The sequence below is a fragment of the Xyrauchen texanus genome, chromosome 28, assembly GCF_025860055.1.
Source record: "Xyrauchen texanus isolate HMW12.3.18 chromosome 28, RBS_HiC_50CHRs, whole genome shotgun sequence".
Lineage (NCBI taxonomy): Eukaryota > Metazoa > Chordata > Actinopteri > Cypriniformes > Catostomidae > Xyrauchen > Xyrauchen texanus.
Genome location: NC_068303.1, coordinates 34,844,894 through 34,865,266, shown reverse-complemented (window position 1 = coordinate 34,865,266; position 20,373 = coordinate 34,844,894). Strand labels below are relative to the sequence as shown.

The window sequence follows — 20,373 nt, the reverse complement described above, 5'->3', positions numbered from 1 at the left end:
TTGTTTGGACTATAATAGAATATTAAGAACTATAGCAGATATTACAAATAAAAAACAGAAGAATTCATGACAGGGCTCCCAAGTTTTGAATTTTGGAGGCATTTTTGTCACTTTCAGTGGCCCAAGCCCCCAATAATTTCTGACCCTGATGGTGTCATCCATTAATTTGTCTAATAATAATTTGTCCATCAGCTAGACTGATGCCTTGAATACTGCTTTCACTTACAAATGAATAGCAGCTGGAGAACAGAAATAAATTGGGGACTTAAGTTACATCTGGAAGTACCATTTTTAATTCGATTGAGCAACTCATTATTTTAAAATATTTTAAATACTATTTGAAACCAATTAAACCCCCATAAAAACAAGTTTCTGTACTGCATAGTTATGTGCTCTTATGAATCAGTTGCTTTTTTTTTAATCTAAAAATAAAATGACACTGTCAGGAAAAATGACTTTTTTAACCTTGAAAGGAACTTTGGTGCACCTTGAAAGAAGGACCTGGCTGCAGCCTGCAGAATGATGCAGGGCTACATATGGGGCAGAGCTACACGTGTTGCCCCGCCCATAACATCTTCTCATTGGCTCGCTCATCTTTCATAGACGTAAACGATGGGAGATGTGGTCATCGTTGCTGGTGTGTTATCATTGTTTGAGAGATATATAGAAGTGTAGTTGAGCAAAACCATTTGATTATAGTTCTTGTATGTGATATTCAATCATAAATTCTATGGATTTTATCCATACGTTAAAAGTGAGGAACAACTCGGGATTTATAAAGGCTGAAACTGACGTGAAAATGTTCTTAAACAAATACCAACTGAAAATCATGTTTATGTGTTTTTTGTGTTTGGTGCTCAAGCCTGTTAGAAAGCAATTTTTAGGCCGACGAGATAACGGAGTACACATTTTTGGAGCGAGGTGGAGAGATAATCGTTTACAGTCCTTCAAAGAAAGAAGAATCAATATAGAATACGAGTTAAAGCACCGCAACTATCTCAAGAAAGGCATAACAGTTTTCATCAGTTCATTAGCCTCTTGTTTGCTATTGTTGTTGATGGCATAAATTAAAATGACTAAATTCCTCAAATGCAGAGTAATGAATAGATCGAGCAGATACAGACAGCACGCATATTGCAAACTTGGTCAATAAAAGAAAATTTTTTTCCTCCCCCTTTTCTTTCCAAATTGGAATGCCCAATTCTCCAAGCGCTCGAAGTCCTAGTGAGGCGTAGTGACTCGTCTCAATCCGGTTGGCGAAGGACGAATCTCAGTTGCTTCTGTCTGAGACATCAATCCGTGCATTTTATCATGTGGCTTGTTGAGCGTGTTACTGTAGAGACATAGTGCGTGTGGAGACTTCATGCTATTCTCTGCGGCATCCACAAACAACTTTTTTTTTCTTATTTTTTCTAAATGTCTTATTCGGCTACTGCCATTACCATCTCAACACACTCGGTAATCCTCTGCAAATTTCGTCAATCAGTGGGAACGGCTCTTTCGTTTCTTTTTGAGTCAACAGTTCAACGTGCTGTGTAGCCTTTTTTTATTAAACAATACAAAATAAATAAATACAAAATGATAACATACTAGGCTACATGCCAGGAGGGGAGAAAGGATTGTACATTTTGAAAAGATTTACTGTCTGCACAGCTTTCTTACGAGAGGAGTTCGAAATCAAATCAAGTTTTAAGTCCATAAGAAAAAGATTAAAACATGGCTTACTCCAACTAAATTTACACATGTGTATAACATATTTAGCCAAAAGCAAGACGAGATTTATAAAAAAAAAAAAAATCTGACTAATCTCTCTTATAATATATAAAACCAAAAATTACATTCTCAATTTTCAGAAATCGTACAATGCAAAAAGTCAAAAATGTCTTTCCAAAGACTTTTTTAATATATATATTAGCATTACCAAAACAAATCAGACAAATCTTCAGGTTGGAGATCACAGAAAGAGCACTTTATATGAAATCCATCAGAAATAAATACCTTCAAAAACATTCTTGTAGGGTAGCACCGACGTACAATTCTATTAGACACTTCTTTAAGGTAACACTCTAGTTGACGTTACGCTCATTCCTCTCTAAATAAAAGAATCTCTGGCTTTATGTTGGCCGCGGTACTCTGATTGGTCGATCTTTCTCTGTTGCACCATGGGCAATGTAGTTGTTTACCAGGTATTCAGCTATAAAACACGATTTTTAAACAATGAAAAAAAATAAATAAAAGAAAATACATAAAAATAAAAAAAAGCATATACCGTCGATGAAAAACTTCGAAGCTCACGGTAGGTTTGTCTTTAAAGGTTTATAAGTTAACGTCGAAAATCAATTCGCCTATGGAAAAAATGAATGGGATTTTTACTTCCGGAACCCGACTTTGCGCTCTGTTGACAGTCATGCGATGATGCGACGACAAAATGCAAATATGTCTGTTTGGCCATTTTGAAATTGTATATACAATGGTTTGATAGCAGAGTGACAAGTATGACAAATGTGGGTCATTTTAGGTCGGCCATAAAACGACCCGCGTCATCGCAACGTTGACGATTTTTCGCGCGAGAGCCGTGTGTTGCTTCACGCGCATCGCAACGCATGCTCGCTCGCTCGCTCGCTCGCTGCCATGCCATCAGCTGAAGCCGCGTCAAAAAAGAAACACGTTCGTTTCGCCAGGATGGAAGAGGACAATGACAACGACGAGCAGGAAGAGGGCACGCTTTTCGACAAACCGAAAGATATTAGGAAAGGACTGAAAAGCGCTCTGAAGGGGGGTAAAGGGGTACCGAGCCTCGGCTCCGAAAATGTTGAAATAGTTCGACCCGGACGGGGCCAGAGCGACACTAGGGCATGTTGGCGATGGCTGGTTAGCCTTGCGCTCTGCGCAGCCTTTCTCGGGCTGGTGGGTCTCGTGTTCAGTTTGCTTTGTTGGTGAATGATAAAACGATAGGATCTATATTTGGCAAACTGCGTGGTACAGTGTGGTCGCCGCTGTTTTGTTAAGAAAGTTTGATTGTAGCCGTATCAAAACAGAGAGGTCTGTAAATAATAAGGGTCATTTTTTTGTTATGGCGACCTCCTGTTCGTAATACAGTATCCTGATGAAACAGGATCATCAAACAAAGTAGGAGTAGTGTAACTGGGCTGGCACGTCAACCCGGTCTTCCATTTAAACATTTATTAAAGAGCACTGTGAATGTCCCATGTCACTGAATGATCGCCAGATCAATGCAGCATTTGCATGGTATTACCATGGCATTTATTTTGTTATTGATGACCATGCACACAGGAGGCAGGCTGCTTTTCAGAAGAGGGAAAGAGCCTAATTAATTAATACGTTAATATATATATCCCAGAATATTGGAGTATGTGATCTGTGGTATGCATGAAAAATCACAGGGGGAAAGGGGTTCTGTTACCATTTTGACCCAATAAATGTACCATCATATTATTGTGTTTTTTTGTATATCTTTGAAGTTGCCATGTACCATGTAAATGCTGTGGTGTATGAATATAGTATTCCTATCTGACATCATCACTGTATCCTGGTACCAGCGCAATAGTTTTTCATGAGGGTATTTATTTAGATATCATTGATTGTATTTTCCATTTTCACCCATTGGTATTTATATTTGTGACATCAGAAAACTGATAAGATTAGTGTAGTTATGCATGCATGGTAATAAGATGATACAATAGTTTTTGGTTTATTTACAGGGAATGGCAATCTCTGTATTGGGCCCGACCTTTGAAGACCTGGCTATCAATGTCAACAAGAACATAAGTAATTTGTCCTATATTTTTGTGGGTCGTTCATCTGGATATATTGGAGGCTCACTATTAGGAGGGATCCTGTTTGACTGTGTGAATCCTCATCTGTTTCTGGGTAAGGCATGCTGACTCCACATGAAAAAAGAATATTGTGATAAATAACAGCACTTTTTTGAAGTTGGTAGTCTTAACAGTTAAGGATATGGGATGATATGCAAAGTTTGCTCGAGACATCAATAATAAATCAATATTAATAGTATTATATTTAAGAATATCGCACATCTATGATGCTCTGTTATGCATCACTTTATGTGACAAATTCTCAGTTTTTCACAATTCCTTACATTTAATTGTAGAAAATATTCCATCTTTGGTCAGTTAGGATCACTACTTTTATTTTAAGAATGTGAAATGCCAGAATAATGGTAGTGAGAATTATTTATTTCAGCTTTTATTTCTTTCGTCACATTCCCAGTGGGTCAGACATTTACACACACTTTGTTAGTATTTAGTAGCATTGCCTTTAAATTAGAGCAGCCTTTCAGGTTATGTCAATATAGTACACGTGTATGTAAACTTCTGACCCACTGGAATTGTGATATAGTCACAAGTGAAACAATCTGTCTGGAAACAATTGTTGTAAAAATAACTCGTGTCATGCACAAAGTAGACAATATGCTAAAACTATAGTTTACTAATATTAAATCTGTGGAGTGGTTACATTTTTTTGTTTTAGTGACTTCAACCTAAGTGCATGTAAACTTCTGTCTTCAACTGTATATTATGTTGAAAATGAATTGTTCTTTTTTCATTTGATTAATGTTTTAATTAACTCTTGTTTTAAGATGGCAATTTGTTGAGAAAAAAACAGTTTTGTACTCGTTGAGTACAGAAAAGCAAGAATTGATTTACTCGTACCAGTTCTCAAAAAAAGGATATTGGGACATCCCTACAAATATTTTACTTATTTACAGTGTGGGGGGATGGTAAAGGATTCCGCTTAGATTTAAGGTTATGTAAGGTATTTTGTTCACAGAAATTTCCACATACGCCATTTAATGACCGTTGAATAAATGCATCCAAAATTGCATTGTTTTTTTGGTTGAAGAAGTACATATCCTGGTACTCATAGCCCTCTACATTCCATTGCATTTTCCCCATTCACACCACCAACAGTATTGTCGCTTGGTGTCGCAAGACTAGTGGGCATTCCTACTGCTGCTGCCGCCACTCCAGTAGCTTTTGAAATGATGATTCAAGTGATACTGCCGATAAAGCTAAGATATTATTTTAATCTGATTCTAATTGTACTTTTATATACAGTAAGTGTATTTTTTCTTTTGTTCATACTTTTGCCAGTGCAGTAAATAAGAAATGTACTCTTATTCAAGAAATATTCTCTGAAAGCAAGTCTAAGATATTTAATTTTATGTTGATTCTCAGGTAAATCTATCTTGTTTTAAGGATTTTTTGATTTTTTTTTTTTTAAATATTGTATTCAACATTCTCAGACAAAATTTTTCTTCTGCAGTATATCTGCTCAAGTAAATGTACACTGGCTGCCAAAAGTTTGGAATAATGTACAGATTTTGCTGTTTCGGAAGGAAATTGGTACTTTAATTCACCAAAGTGGCATTCAACTGATCACAAAGTATAGTCAGGACATTACTGATGTAAAAAACAACACCATCACTATTTAAAATAAAGTCATTTTTGATCAAATCTAGACTGGCTCCATTTCCAGCAGCCTTCACTCCAACACCTTATCCTTGAGTAATCATGCTAAATTGCTAATTTGGTACTAGAACATTACTTGTCATCATATCAAACACAGTTTAAAGCTATCTGGTTCATTAAATTATGCTTAACATTGTCTTTGTGTTTGTTGTTGAGTTGCCACATTGTGCAGTACTGGCATGTCTTAAGGTCAATATTTGGTCAAAAATGAGGATAAGTACATCAGAGTCTCTAGTTTGAGAAATAGACACCTCACATGTCCTCAGCTGACAGCTTCATTGAATTCTACCTGCGCAACACCAGTTTCATGCACAACAGTAAAGAGAAGACTCAGGGGTGCAGACCTTATGGGAAGAAATGCAAACACAAAAACAAAAGGTTCGAGAGGACAAAGAAACACAGACATTGGACAACAGATAATTGGAAAAGAGTGTTATGGATATTAACCCCATTGAGCTTTTGTGGGATCAGACTGTAAGGTGCATGAGAAGTGTCTGACAAGACAGCCACATCTATGGCAAGTGCTACAGGAAGTGTGGGGTGAAATGTCACCTGAGGATCTGGACAAACTGACAGCTGGAATGCCAAGAATCTGCAAGCTGTCATTACTGCATGTGGAGGATTTTTAGATGAGAACTCTTTGAAGTAGTTTACTTCAAAGAGTTTTTTAAAAATTGTAATAGTAATTTTTCACGTTATTAATGTCCTGACAATACGTTGTGATCAGTTGAATGCCACTTTAGTGAATAAAAGTAACAATTTCTTTTCTTAAGAACAAAATCTGTACTTTATTCTAAACTTTTAGCTGCCAGTGTATGTAGTTTTAATGAAGTTTTAGATATTATTTTGGAAAAAGCCAAAAAAGACTAATCAAAAATGTAGTTTGTTGCAGTGTATAATGGGCTAAGACTACACTCTCATCTTCACTTCAATCCATCTTTAACTCACAAAAACAAACTCTCGATAAGATACACACCGTGGTGTGACGCATACGTCTCAAGCCATCATGTTATAATATAGCTGCAGCAAACACACGCGAGGGACGAGCCAGGTGCAGTTTCAATCTCTCCCGAATGGGTCACTTCACGTGACTCATTGAAGTGGCGCTGACTGCACCTAGAAATGACAGTTTTGAGTTTGTTTATTTATGTGACCCCACTTGCTTTTTATTTGAACTATTATATTGAAGATATAACGCCAGTGAGTTTCCTTTTTAGGCGCGCTGACATGCAAGTTTTGCTTAAGAGGAATGCCAGATCCGGCTCCACTTTATTTCATGATGACACTGCTTCTGTAATTACTTATTTTGTATCTTTGCATTATAATTCCCTCATACTTTGCGATCTACATCACCTGAAGCTGTTTGGAGTGCATTCGGACTGTGAGCTGTTTAATTCTTACTCTCAATCAGGAGCAAGCTGCAGTGCTGCTCTCATGCACCATCATTAGCGTTTCATATGATCTCATGTTGCATTAATTGAGATCAAATGACTGTTCGACAACTTTTTTGTGTACAATGTTTTTTTTGTCGATAACGTCAACTAATCGTTTCAGCCCTAACTACTTGCACTATAAAATAATGTAGAATAGTGCATAAGTATGCGAATTGGGACGCAGCTAATATCAAATGCTCACTGATTACCCTAAAGTTTAGATAATTTTAATTTTAGCCCTGCTGTAGATGACACATTTAATCAAATTTAATTTGACAATGTAATCTTTTTAAATTGGAAAATACATGAAATACACAAAAAGACAAATATTCATTGCATGCATGAATCATTGCTTGTAGGAAGGGCCATATCACATGGTGTTTTAGTAGGGCCCCACAGTGTTTTGTAGATTTCTTTGGTTAAAGCATATCTTTTAATAGTATCTTAGTCTTTTATATTGAAACAAGCATATTACCTATATAAAATAATATGCTGTACCTTTGGTCAACATTTTTTAACTTTAAAAATATATATTTATAAACATTTAAAATGCGTGTATTGACACAGCAGCGGCATTTTTGATGGGAATGACAATGAGGCTGTGAGAGATAGACATGCAGTCAATTCAATGGGTTGCACTGCAGTTTAAAATATTTTTTGGATCGTTCTGCGGTCAAAACATTGAAAAAACGTCTTTCTAAGAACATCATATGCGATCTAGGAGTTTTTTTACACCTTTATACCATGCTTGCCATTGAAGAGAAGTCTATCCCTCACAGCCTCATTGTCAATCCCATTAAAAATCAATGATAGCTCTACTGTGAAAAAGGTCTATTGCTCACAGTTGATTTATCTCTGCAGGTGTTTCCTTGATGATCACTGCATTTGGGATATCTGGAACTCCCTTCTGTAAAAAGGCTTGGCTGCTCACTGCTTTAATGTCCAGTTTGGGGGTCTCGATGGGAGTGTTAGATACAGGTAAGGTTTGTGTTTACATCCTTTTACACATACATGTAAGGCTTGGGGCCTTAAGTATAAAACTTTGCATGGTTTTAATCCCACAGTTATGCATACACACAAATAGCAGATTCTGTGATTGCACAAAAGTTACTAATTTATAAAACCCATTGCACTCCAGATCTTGCCCACAATTCCTTTTATTATTGAATTTGCATAAGATTGTGCACACATGTAGTAATGGTATGTGGCCTTTCCAATACAGCCATACATATTAATATATCTGCATATTAATAAACTACATTCCAGTGTGCAAAGTGTCTAATTGTTGGACAGTCCACTTTTTTATTTAAACATATGAAGTACTAGAAACATAAAAAGCATCTGTGGCAATCTAAAGGAGAGAAGAAAAAAAAAAGACACTGACTTCTGATTTTTCTTCAGCAAATGCAGAATATATATACATTTAAATGTTATATACATTAGGGCTGGGTGATTATATCGAATATTCACAATATTATCGCAATAATTTGGCTGACGATATAAAATTAAGCAATATCGTTTGCTTTTGGACATTATTTGGCCATTAAGTTTAATAAAAAGCACATCAGAAGACTAATTTCACTATCCTTCTGGGCATAATAAATAATCAATGGAAATATGGTCATAAGTGATTTTAAAATTTCAATAGGTTGCAATAAAAGACAACAAACAAAACAAAAAACAACATTTATACATCTGACCCAAAGTTTTTGCTTTTATCAAGTTCTTATCTGTTGACCGTGTTCTGTAATGCCTACCCTATTAGAAAAGTGTTGATGCTGATAATCAACATTACTACACAGTGTTACAATTATTGTTAAATACCAGCATACAGCAATTACCAGTTTGATTTATATTAACATTATAAAGCAATTTTGACATCAGGAATCCTGTTGTGAGAAATAATTTCTAGCATGTAGATTTTACATTTAATCATGTAGCAGACACTTTTATACAAGGTGACTTACAAATGAGGAACATTACAAGCTATTTGTCATACAAAAGCCAACAATATCTGTAGCATTGCCCTGCCAAGTTCCTGTAGTAGCTTAAGTAGTACAGAAGCTAGAGTAAAGAAAGAAACCGACAAAAAGCACTTTTTCCAACATTGGGCCAAACGGTTCTGAAGACAGTGAGTAATTGTTCCAGGAGCTTTTCCATTTAAGTACGGTTTGATTACAAACTGTTCCCTGCCCCTAAACATTTCTCAGCATGGTTAGCTAACCATGCTCAGGACAGAGAACTGTTCTGGTAGAACACCTTTAGTGATGTGGCGACACGTTTGGTCTCTTGCCCAGACCGTCAGTTCTAATCCTGAATTCACAGCACCACATTGGAAAAATAAACTGTTATCGTGTCAGCGAGACCGGAGCGCAATGAGAACTGTTCGGCCCAATGGTGAAAAAGGGGATATTGAGAGAGGGTGATTTTATAATTTTTTTCAAGCATCAATAAATCAATCAAATGCTTCTTTAACTCTGAGTCTCTGCTTGTTAATAGGTGGTAATGTTCTCATACTGAACACTTGGCGAGAGAAAGCTGGGCCTCACATGCAGGCTTTGCATTTCAGCTTTGCTGCTGGAGCATTTGCCTCCCCAATCATAGCCAAGCTTCTGTTTGGCCACAGTCCAGGCAATGCCACCTTGTACACGCCTCTAGTGTCTGGACACGCCTCCAAAACAATTGATGCCATCTTGCCGTTCGCCCATCCCAAGATCAACATTATGTCATCCATGTGGGCCTACATTGTGATTGGTGTTTATATTTTATTGGTGTCACCCCTGTTTTTCATCATGTACTCCCGCAGTTCCCCTTCTTCAAACAGGGCTAAGACACCCTCAGGAAAGCCCCTGTTCTCCAAAAACCACAACACACTCATATTCCTGCTGTCCACGTTCTTTTTCTTCTACGTTGGAAGTGAAGTAGCATACGGCTCCTTTATATTCACCTATGCAAAGGACCACGCTGGTATGGATGAGGCTCAGGCAGCAGGGCTGAACTCGCTTTTCTGGGGAACGTTTGCAGCTGGTCGTGGTCTGGCCATCTTTTTTGCGACTTGTCTGCGCCCAGGCACGCTGATCCTGATGAGTCTAGTGAGCACCACAGTTTCCTCTCTCTTGCTTCTCCTTTTTAGCAAAAATAGCCCTGTGCTCTGGGCTTGCACTGCCCTGTATGGTGTCTCCATGTCTACCATCTATCCCAGTGGGATTTCATGGGTGGAGCAGTACACAACGGTGACAGGGCGGTCAGCTGCATTGTTTGTGGTGGGAGCAGCCCTTGGTGAGATGGTCCTGCCAGCCCTGCTGGCATTCTTACTGGGGCAGGTGAAGAATGAACCATTGCTGATGTACCTGGCTCTTGGGACATCCACCTTCACTTCCATCCTGTTCCCTGTTATGTACAAACTAGCATCACCAGGAGGTGCATCTGCCCTACGGAAAGGGCCGGGCAGACACACCAAGGATGCCGATGACAGTGAGTACCGGCAAGCCCTGCTGGACAATGTGGAGGAAGAAGAGGACCAGCAGAACAGTGGTGAAGCTGACCAATGGAACGATGCAGACTTTGAGGTGATAGAGATGGATGATGCAAGCCTAATTAGCTCTCCTTCTAAAGCCACAATGCCGCCTGATGTTGAAGCCAGTGCTCTTGTTGCCCAGTCAATGGCCACTTCCTCAGCCCCACCGCCAGCACCGTCCACAGCCCCCAAAGACTTGGCACCTGTGCCAAACAAACTGGCCTTTCCTACAGACTCTCCCAGACGCAAACCGTTCATGTCCCTCAACAGGGAGAAGGAGGATTAATTTATTACACTACATCAAGTAGATCTCAATACTTTATTCCTGAGACAGGAACTGAGGGGTGGCTGGTTGAATCACCCTCTCCACAGCAACCTGAAGCATTCATGCAAAATCTCTTAATGCCGTTTGATAAAAAGATAGTAGACATTTAGCACTTATTAAACATTGCAGTTACATGTTCAGACATTTTAACATGTATTTGCTTTCTTGTGCATTCCTTCGGTATGAAGACATAATCCACACGTCTTTTTCTCAACACCACTGTTCTTGTTAAATGCAGCGTTTCGTTCAACCTGATATTTGCAAGTTCCTACTTGGAAAAATGCAACAGAAAGGCACTTAAATTCGACTTACAACTTGGAAACTCATGCAGAAATCCTTAACTCTGATTTCGCAGAGATGCAGGCACATGACATCATGCAAATGTACACCTGTAGAACAAATGCTAGCATTGCACAGCATAGTTTATTCTCTGCGATTCGATTACTAAGAGATTGTCGAACATCTGCTAAGCATCACAACTTTATTTCCTCATACGTCATATTCTGAGCATATGGCAATGGAATGCCTTTATGGTCTGGGATAGGCAATATCAATAGGAATATCCCACATCTGACTTGAATGGAATGCAGCATAAGAGTGGATGTTTTCAATATCTCTCTCTCATTTACCTCAGATCCACTCATTTATTGACTTGACCTGGAAAAATGTAAGGATATTGTAAAATTGTAATCAGGAGAATGCTTCGATCTAAAGAACTGTGAAATGGCTTGAAGGCAATATGTGTGATCTTTTATTTTTTGTGTGGTCTAAATGAATGTATAAAAACTAAACCTGGTCTCATTGTAAAAATGTTACTGTTACTATATTTTTTCCAAATCACTGTTACGTGCATTGTTCTACTTATCGCTGCAGTTTGCTGGTGAAATAAACACCACAAATTTTGAGGCAATGAGTTTTTTTTTTTTTTACTTTCATGTGAAATCAGCAGATTAAGTTCATAAACACTTGTTTTTCCACTCTGTTCCCCACACAATACTATTGAAACATTAACGCCTGATTTGAAATATGATGTATTTGAATATTGCATTACATAACCAACTGCATTAAAGCGAGTTTAACTTGCACGGTGGCACAACTGATAGGACATTGGACAGAGAAGACTGGGGTACGAGACTAGTGAAGTTGACACGTGAGCCCAAATGAAATTACGTGGTTGTTTCAGTTTTTGCGTTTTGAATCTAACATTTGCTTTTATAACACTGTTGGTTAGTTTAAGGTTCCGGATGTCTGTTGTGTTCAGGTAACATTTGCTTTAATGACACTAGTTAGGTTTAGATGTTGCATTAAGTCGGTATGTTGGTTTTGTTTATTTAAAATAGAAAAAAATATCTTCTCACATTTACTTTTTATGACACTATTGGGTAGGTTTTTGTTGATCTAGATTAGGATGGTAGGTTTTATTCATTTAAAACTTCATAGAGCATTAACTAAAAAAAAACGTGTCTTTTTGGGTGAACATTAAAGTCGTTTTTTAGGGCCCCTCAGTGGACATTTCACCTTGAAACTGCAGTGATACGTGTAGTAAAATAATTTGGCAAAAATTTTGCCAGTCATATAGTTTGAGATTAGGCTGAAGTAACATTTATGGACATAAAAAAGGACTTCAGCATCAAAATGTTATGTTGTTGAAATATTTGATCATTCATCGTCATACTTTGTGTTATTACCAAAAATCTATTCACTGGGCATTTAATTTTTATGAAATGTGATTTTTTCCTGTTATGCCCCAACTAATGACAGCTGTCACAGTTTATCATTTGCACACCTTGTTAGAAATGTTGTTTTAAGTGTTTTTTTTTTTTTTTTTTACCAAAATTGAGTTGTGGAAAAAAGTGCTGTACTTGTTTAAAAGTTGATTTTATTCCTTTCTGAATTTTCTATTAAATTACTATAAGTTGAACATTTTAAAAATGATAAATTATAATATCCTAAACATTTCTCACTCTGTTTGATACAACTAAATGTAGATCACAGTTATAAATATTAATGTTCTTATGCAGTCCAAAGATTTTGTTTCAAAGACCAACTGAAAAACCAAGAGGACCCAATTCAATTGAAGCATTTGTTAAATACTTAGAATTTTATTATATCAATTTTATATCTCCACCCACAAATGTTCTTTAAAAACAAAGCACCTTAAGTTTTTACAAGTTTACAAATACGTATTGTGTTCTGTAGATCTGGAACTGAAAGAATGAATCTTTACATAAGTAACATACAATGTCAGGTTTAGAATAGAGAAGAACAGAAAAAAAAATATGCACACAAACAATATATACTCCATAAATTATTAAACATATTGCAGAAGTCCAAGAAGTTAAGGCTGATACTGACTTGTTTGTCCTCAGACTTGGACAAAATGGACAAACTTTGACTTGTCTTTCCAGCGCATACATGTGGAATCCTTAGTCAGGGATTGATAAAAACCCTTTCTCCAATCTTTTAGAACTTTTCATCAATACCAACAGACAAAAGTTTGGATCACTATACAAGGCTTACTTGATAAAAAAAAAAGCATTCATCATTGGAGTCAAACATTGCTCCACAAAACTCAGAACTGAATATCTTTGATTTACAAAATGCTACAGCGCATATGAGGTTCAGTTTTGAGAGGATTTATGCTGTCAGTCTGCAGAAATATCACTGAAATGACAGCAATGAACAATGACTACAAAGCAAAGTCATAAACGGTACATCAAAAACAGTCCACATCCTCTTTTCTGTATTTAAGGCCTCTTCAGTCCCACTGAGCTGCATTACCACACAGTCAACCAGTATACGATTTAGAGGTCACAAAAAAAAGCACCTTTTCAAACTATGATACACACAAAAACTGCTGAATGACAGCGTTTAGCACCAGAGTAAATGACGAGAAAAACAGGAAAAGAGTTAGGACAGACTGCAGAACATTCAGAACTGCTCCAGAAGTTGGTGAAGGTATGGTCCTCTGGAAAGGTGCCGATTAACACGAGACAATTTGTAGAGTACAGGGCAGTCCAAGGAGACACATGGGACCTGACGCTCTGCACTGCCACTGCAGCTTCTACATACCTGAAAAAGATCAGAACAGAAAAGTCTAAAACACTAGTGGATAAAGCTGCTGCAAACAACTATTAGCTGACACTTTTTTTGTTTGTTTTTCTCCCCTAATTTGGAATGCCCAATTCCCAATGCGTTCCAAGTCCTCGTGGTTGCGTAGTGTCTCGCCTCAATCCGGGTGGTGGAGGACGAATCTCAGTTGCCTCGCCTCTGAGACTGTCAATCCATGCATCTTATCAAGTGGCTTGTTGAGCGCGTTACCGTGGAGACATAGCGTGTCCGGAAGCTTCATGCTATTCTCCGCGGCCTCCAAGCACAACTCACCATGCGCCCGACCGAGAACCACATAATAGCGACCAGGAGGAGATTACCCCATGTGACTCTCCTCTCCCTAGCAACTGGGCCAATTTGGTTTCTTAGGAGACCTGGCTGGAATCACTCAGCAGCCCTGGATTCAAAGTCATGACTCAAGGGGTGATAGTCAGCATCTTTACTCGATGAGCTACCCAGGCTCCCCTAGCTAGCACATTTATGAACTATTTTCTAAAATGCGAATGCCCACACTTTTTCAGTCTCAGCCCTTAAACAAGTCTAATAAGTTAGACAATTGTTCATTTTCAACCTTGGGCAAACACGAATGTTAAAACCGGATTGTGACCATATTTTTTTAAAATATGCGATTGTTCTTGTATACACCGTAAGGATCTTGCATACAAAATCTGTTTCAAATCACACCAACTGTCACACAGTTAGAGCTATTTTAGTCTTAATCCTTAATATAGTGTCACCATCTTGCCAAAAACTACCAAATATGGTTAGTGTTCTTATATGTCTATACACACACCATATTTCATCCAAATGACATCCACTATATGGCCAAAAGTTTGTGAAGACCTGAACACCATCATTCATACGTGCTTATTGAACATTTAATTTCAAAACCATGCTATAACATCTTCCACTCTTCTGAAAAGGCTTTCCACTTGATGTTGGAATATAGCTGAATGTATGTGCTACAATTCAGACACGAGCATCAGTAAGCTCAGCCATTGATGGTGGGGTATGTTCTTTATGGACTTTGCTTTATGCACAGGGACGACGTCAAGCTGGAACAGAAAATGGCCCTCCCCAAACTGTTACCACAAAGTTGGAAGCACACATTAGGATTTGTCTTCACTGGAATTAATGGAATAGCCAAACATGTTAATGAAATGGGGTGTCTACAAACATCTGGCCATAACGTGCATTCCCTTCAAGAGATTTAGCAGTTTTAAGAAAGGTTGGCTATGCCCTACATATATTACTGTCCTCCGACGGCCATGTTGAAAGCTCAGTATGTTGTGATGATTATTGAAAATGGGTCTCCAGACTAAATTTATGCCAATTTTGGTTAAAAAACCATGGAATGGCTTGCTAAAAGTAGGGTTTTCCAAAAATAATTGGCTAATACTGACACTGGAGTAAATATATATTTAGTAAATATTTATCAGGGTAGGTTTATGCATAGCCACATTCCTTGAAGTCTTGGCTACAAAAAAAGCAACTGAACATTTAAAAAAATGTTGCCCCAGAAAAAGAGAAATGGTTAGTTGAACACAAGTTTACCTTTTGTAACAACGGCCAAATTCACACAATATTGGGGCAATTTTCACCATGGAACTTGCCACTAAACCAACCGAACATTGGGGTGGTGATGGGGGAAAGTTTCCCCTCCATCACAACCAGCAAATTAATCCTCACCTCTCTTTTTACTCTACACTTGCATTAAAAATCCTATCATTGATGTTTCAGCAAAAGTTTAAGAGCACAAATTATTAAGCACAATATGATTCATAACACAACATGAATGGAATAGGTAACGTACAAAAATGCCAAAACATTGTTTTGGCTAACAAATATTGTAATTAATAAATTGTTTTTAATGATATAACACGTGGCAACATACCCCAATAAAACACAACAACATGCCCTGACCCTGACGATCGCTTTTGCAGCAAAAAAGATCAATGTTTAAATAGTTTTTATCTATAAATCATTGTTTCCAGTCAGCAGCAGTACACGTGTGTGACCTAATCGCGTTGGCATGTTTACACGAGAACAGACGCACGTGCGACACACCCGGAAGAGCAGCACTGTTCAAAACATTGTAGGAGGAGAAACGCTGTACAGAAGCTTCGTTGGTTTTATCTGTTCGTTTACTCACAATGGGGTATTTGTGTACTCATCCTTGATGTCTCAACTGAGAGAACTGTGAGAATCATATCAACCAACAGAATGATGAAAAACTCTGTGATTTGGAGTGTGGCATGATTGTTGGTGCCAGATGGGCTGGTTCGAGTATTTCTGTAACTGCTGATCTCCTGGGATTTTCACATACAACAGTCTCTAGAATTTACTCAGAATGTGCCAAAAACTAAAAAACATCCAGTGAGCGGCAGTTCTGTGGATGGAAACAACTTGTTGATGAGAGAGGTCAACGGAGAATGGCCAGACTGGCTTGAACTGACAAAGTCTACCGTAACTCATGAAGCATGTGATCCTAACCTTTAGTAGCTGATCTTGCTGACTCTCCCACAGTCTCAGGTCCTGGTGCAGTGTAACAGCGACACACTGTGGTTCGGCTCTGCAACGCTCGCACACTCCCAGCTGCGTGAGCTCGTCACAAACTGGGCAATGCAGTGTAGTGAAGTATTGTGAGATAGTGCCTTTCCTTGTGCCCTCCTCTGCCCCTCCACCTCCTGCAGTGCTCCAAGCCTTCTGTACCTACACAGAAAAAAACACAAAAGATCAATAAGCATATTTGCTATGAAAATGCCAGTTGTTTGAATTATAAGAACAGGGCTCCAAAAACTCTTTTACATAACGTTTCTTTGTTGTTTTGTCAGATTGCACAATTCGACCCCAGTGTGATCTTGGGTAAAGCCCAGGCAGACTTCACATTATACATCTTAGATAAGAGTTTGGTCACACATGGCATGAAAAGGAAATGGTACCGCAAAAAACAATAAGCGAGTTCACACGTAATGTAAATGTAAACACTTTAAATAGTTTTCCACAAATAAGTGGTTTAAGCAAAAAAATTTACACAATTTTGCCCATTACCCCGACTTCACATTTCATGTAAACACCATTACCAGGCCAAATGAGTGTGTGCTAGCGCGTGCCAGGGCCAGTTGCGTTCCCACTGTTACTCCCGGGGCTTCCTCTTGGCCAACGACCAAGCGCCATTGGCCCACCGATAACCCTTTGGCCAAAGAAGGCCAACTGGTGTCAATGCCAAATGCAAAGTTTAGCTGAGTCAGGTTCAAGTCAGCACCAAGATACTCATTTCCCAATTTTCATATCTAGCAACCAACTTACCTCAACGGAGAATCCTCAGTAATGGTCAGTAGACTAAATCAGGGCTCTTCTGAATATGTGGGTTGATGAAAATGTTAAATGTCATACAGATGGCGTCTGCCGAAACGAAGATTTAGTATATTGTCACCGAACTAGCCAAGTTGTGTATCCAGCACACAACTATACAGGTTTGGGAAAATGTTAATAAATTGCAGGCACAGTACAAATTAAGGGCATGTTTTAGGGCAACGCTATTGGCCTGATGGTGGGAATGCATATCGATTTTGGTCTCGAAGTCTGAGGCTAGTGGCCCCGGCTGACCAGTTAATAGTCCTTACTTGCAATAGCCCAATGGTGAAAAGTGGCTATTGATTTGCCTGGAAAAGAAAAAAGACCTAGTGTCTTGAGTCTTGTGGCTTGCGAATAAGTAAAAGCCATGGACTGCCCATTCTTCAGATTCAGAGCTAGTCAGAGATAGTCCCGTTCCAAACTCAAACCACTGGCTGAGTCAATGTTGTTTTATTGGGCTGGTTTGGATGCTCAAAACAATGCAATGCTTTGATACTGGAAGCACCGTTTTCACTTTCCCATGGGATTCAACATCTGAATTGCTTACTTATAGATTTCTCTGTATACAAGCCTGTGAGAGACTGCATACTTTAAGTACTTTCTCCTGTTCATAAACCACCACCAGATGGCGCCTTTACATCAACAGCGGCACATATAATGCAGTACAATTCAGTTTTCAAACATCAAGGCCAGTAAGAAAAAGAAAAAACTTTCAAAAGAGCAACAGAACGGTGTAAGAACCAAGTGACACATCCACTTCAGTGTGCACAGTTTTAACCTCTAGCTTGGCGCTTTATAATTTCAATATATCTCATCCTGGATCTGCTAAAACATGAAATGAGAAAAAACTAACCCTGGGCAACTCGTGGTACCAGCTGAACACATCCACCCCGATCAGGTTGAATATCCGTGCGAGTGGTGGTAAAATCTGCTTAGTGATATAGTAGGTGGCGTTGAGGCGCAGGCTGGGGTCCTGTAGTACCTCTAGAGGCCGCCGAACCAGCTGTATAAGTGGCACTCCTGGCATCCCGTACACAATAACATATGGCACGCGCTCACCCACACGTGGCTCTAAACGCCGATCATACACCATCATGCGTCTGAGACAGTAAGAGAGACAACGAGAAAAAAATTATTGTACATAATATTATTAGTTGAACATATTTTGCAAGCATCTCCTTCAGCAGATTATCTTCAGTTTTCAGTAATTTAAATAACAATGAGCTGCAGTTTCTATTGAAACAAGTGGCGTAGCTCAAGAATACGTCATGTAGTTGATCCACTCAGATCAAGTGTATTAATGTAAATGCTATTGCAATTACAATATTGTAATTGCAATAGCATTTACATTAATATACTTGATCTCAAGCAATTTCACAATTATAATTATAAGCTCTAATATACTGTATATGTGGAACCAAATAAACCGATCAGCCACAACATTAAAACCACCTGCCTAATATTGTGTAGGTTCAAATCATTGAGATCACATTTTACCACATTAGAAAAGTTAGTTGTTGTTCTTTATGCATATACAGGGTTGGGGAGTAACGGAATACATATAATGGGATTACGTATTTAAAATACTAAATATAAGTAACTGTATTCCACTACAGTTACAATTTAAATAATTGGTAATTAGAATACAGTTACATTCAAAATGTATTTTGATTACTGAAGAGATTACTTTGCATTTTATTGACATTAGTTTCATTTCATATTTAGTGCTTTCAGATGGAAAACATTTATGCATATAAATGATGCGATAAAAGTGCATTTGAACAGCGGTGAAACACTTTCTTATGATGTGTTACATTCATACGAGCAGACAGAGAAGGAAGTTTGAAGTAAGTTTGGAGCAGAAGAAATGGAAATAAACCTTGTGTAAATTGTCAACTTTATGCTAAGCTAAAATGCTATTTCTAGCCATTTTACAAGCACGTTACCAGACACAATCATATTTTTTTATCAAGAAAATTCACGTTAGATCAGAATTTCTAGTAAGACCTTTGCATAAGGGCACCAAGAAATGAAAATTATTTTTGTATTGTTTTCCTGTAAAAATATCAAAAAATCCTTAAAACAAGATCAATTTGATTTGTCTTGTTTTGTTTTAGAAACAACACTGCATGAGATATTCAGGTTTTTCAGAGAATGTATTTTTAACGTGTATTTTGTTTTACTGTACTGGCAGTTTTTAAAGTCAAAACAAGTGAAAAAATCTACCAGTGCTGAAGAATCAAAAGTATTTAGCATATATTACTGACTTTGCGTAATCTAATGAAATAAATTACATTTTACAGCATGTATTCTGTAATCTGTAGTGGAATACATTTCAAAAGTAACCCTCACAACCCTGTGCATATAATGGAATATGGAGTTAGGCTATGTAAAGCTTCTTTATGTGATGATTTGTTCATAACCAGTTATACGCTATTACGTAGTTAATTCTGTGATCATGCTTGAGTTAACCATAAGCCATAATTGGCCTATATAGATGACAGATTTCATTTATAGTCCAGTTATTAGTTAAATAGGCTAAATGTTTCCTTAAGATGACATAGCAAATATTATGCAAATATTATACAAATAGACATGGCAAGCAAATATTACACATAATCAAAGGTGGGGTTGTGTCGATAGTATGGACAATATTGACAATAATCAATATTCTCACATTCAGTCCATAAGATAAAATCAAATATCGATATATCACAATATTGTATATATACTTTAGCTTGTTACATGTTGTTTCTTAGCATATTTTGGAAAACAAGTCTGAATCGTTCCAAAATAATTAATGAATGTGTGACAGATTTCAGTTTTTATGGCTAAATATATTAAATAGACGTCTAATATTTGGGTACATAAGGCCTACTTACTCTAATGACAATAGTAGTATTTACTTTTTTTAAATTTTAAAATAGGGCTATATTATGTCATAATGCAACACAGGGCTAAAAAATTATTTAGAGCTAAAAATAAATGAATGTTGTTAATTGTGCATTTCACTTAGTGCTTCAGTTTCTTGCACACTCTGTTTAACCATGGCACACCCAGAGCCTTGTTTCTTGCAACACCACTGCCCCCAACAATGTCTCCAAAATCTAATTTGTG

General features: G+C 37.7%; 2 protein-coding genes across 2 annotated transcripts in view; one reads left to right on the top strand and one right to left on the bottom strand.

Annotated features, from left to right (window-relative positions):
* The first annotated feature begins 2,462 nt into the window (after nucleotides 1-2,462).
* LOC127622117 (sodium-dependent glucose transporter 1-like) lies at nucleotides 2,463-12,637 on the top strand. The gene is made up of 4 exons (XM_052096055.1): nucleotides 2,463-2,907; nucleotides 3,723-3,891; nucleotides 7,808-7,924; nucleotides 9,446-12,637. The coding sequence occupies exons 1-4, from the start codon at nucleotides 2,632-2,634 to the stop codon at nucleotides 10,747-10,749; spliced, it is 1,866 nt and encodes a 621-aa protein (XP_051952015.1). The 5' UTR covers nucleotides 2,463-2,631; the 3' UTR covers nucleotides 10,750-12,637.
* A 220-nt stretch (nucleotides 12,638-12,857) lies between these two features.
* Nucleotides 12,858-20,373, bottom strand: part of rev3l (REV3 like, DNA directed polymerase zeta catalytic subunit) — a 94,163-nt gene continuing 86,647 nt past the window's right edge. Inside the window, exons 31-33 of the mRNA XM_052095249.1 lie at nucleotides 18,110-18,356; nucleotides 16,393-16,611; nucleotides 12,858-13,860 (exon numbers count right to left, since the gene is read on the bottom strand). Of these exons, the coding sequence (XP_051951209.1) occupies nucleotides 13,720-13,860; nucleotides 16,393-16,611; nucleotides 18,110-18,356 (607 nt within the window). The 3' untranslated portion in view covers nucleotides 12,858-13,719. The remainder of the gene's footprint in view (nucleotides 13,861-16,392; nucleotides 16,612-18,109; nucleotides 18,357-20,373) is intronic.

What these genes read in the sequence shown, in the direction of transcription:
- LOC127622117 (XM_052096055.1), top strand. Translation starts at nt 2,632, where the DNA reads ATGCCATCAGCTGAAGCCGCGTCAAAAAAGAAACACGTTCGTTTCGCC. An exon ending in GCGCAGCCTTTCTCGGGCTG is followed by an intron (nt 2,908 to 3,722) that starts GTGGGTCTCGTG and finishes GTTTATTTACAG; the next exon opens with GGAATGGCAATCTCTGTATT. An exon ending in GATGGGAGTGTTAGATACAG is followed by an intron (nt 7,925 to 9,445) that starts GTAAGGTTTGTG and finishes GCTTGTTAATAG; the next exon opens with GTGGTAATGTTCTCATACTG.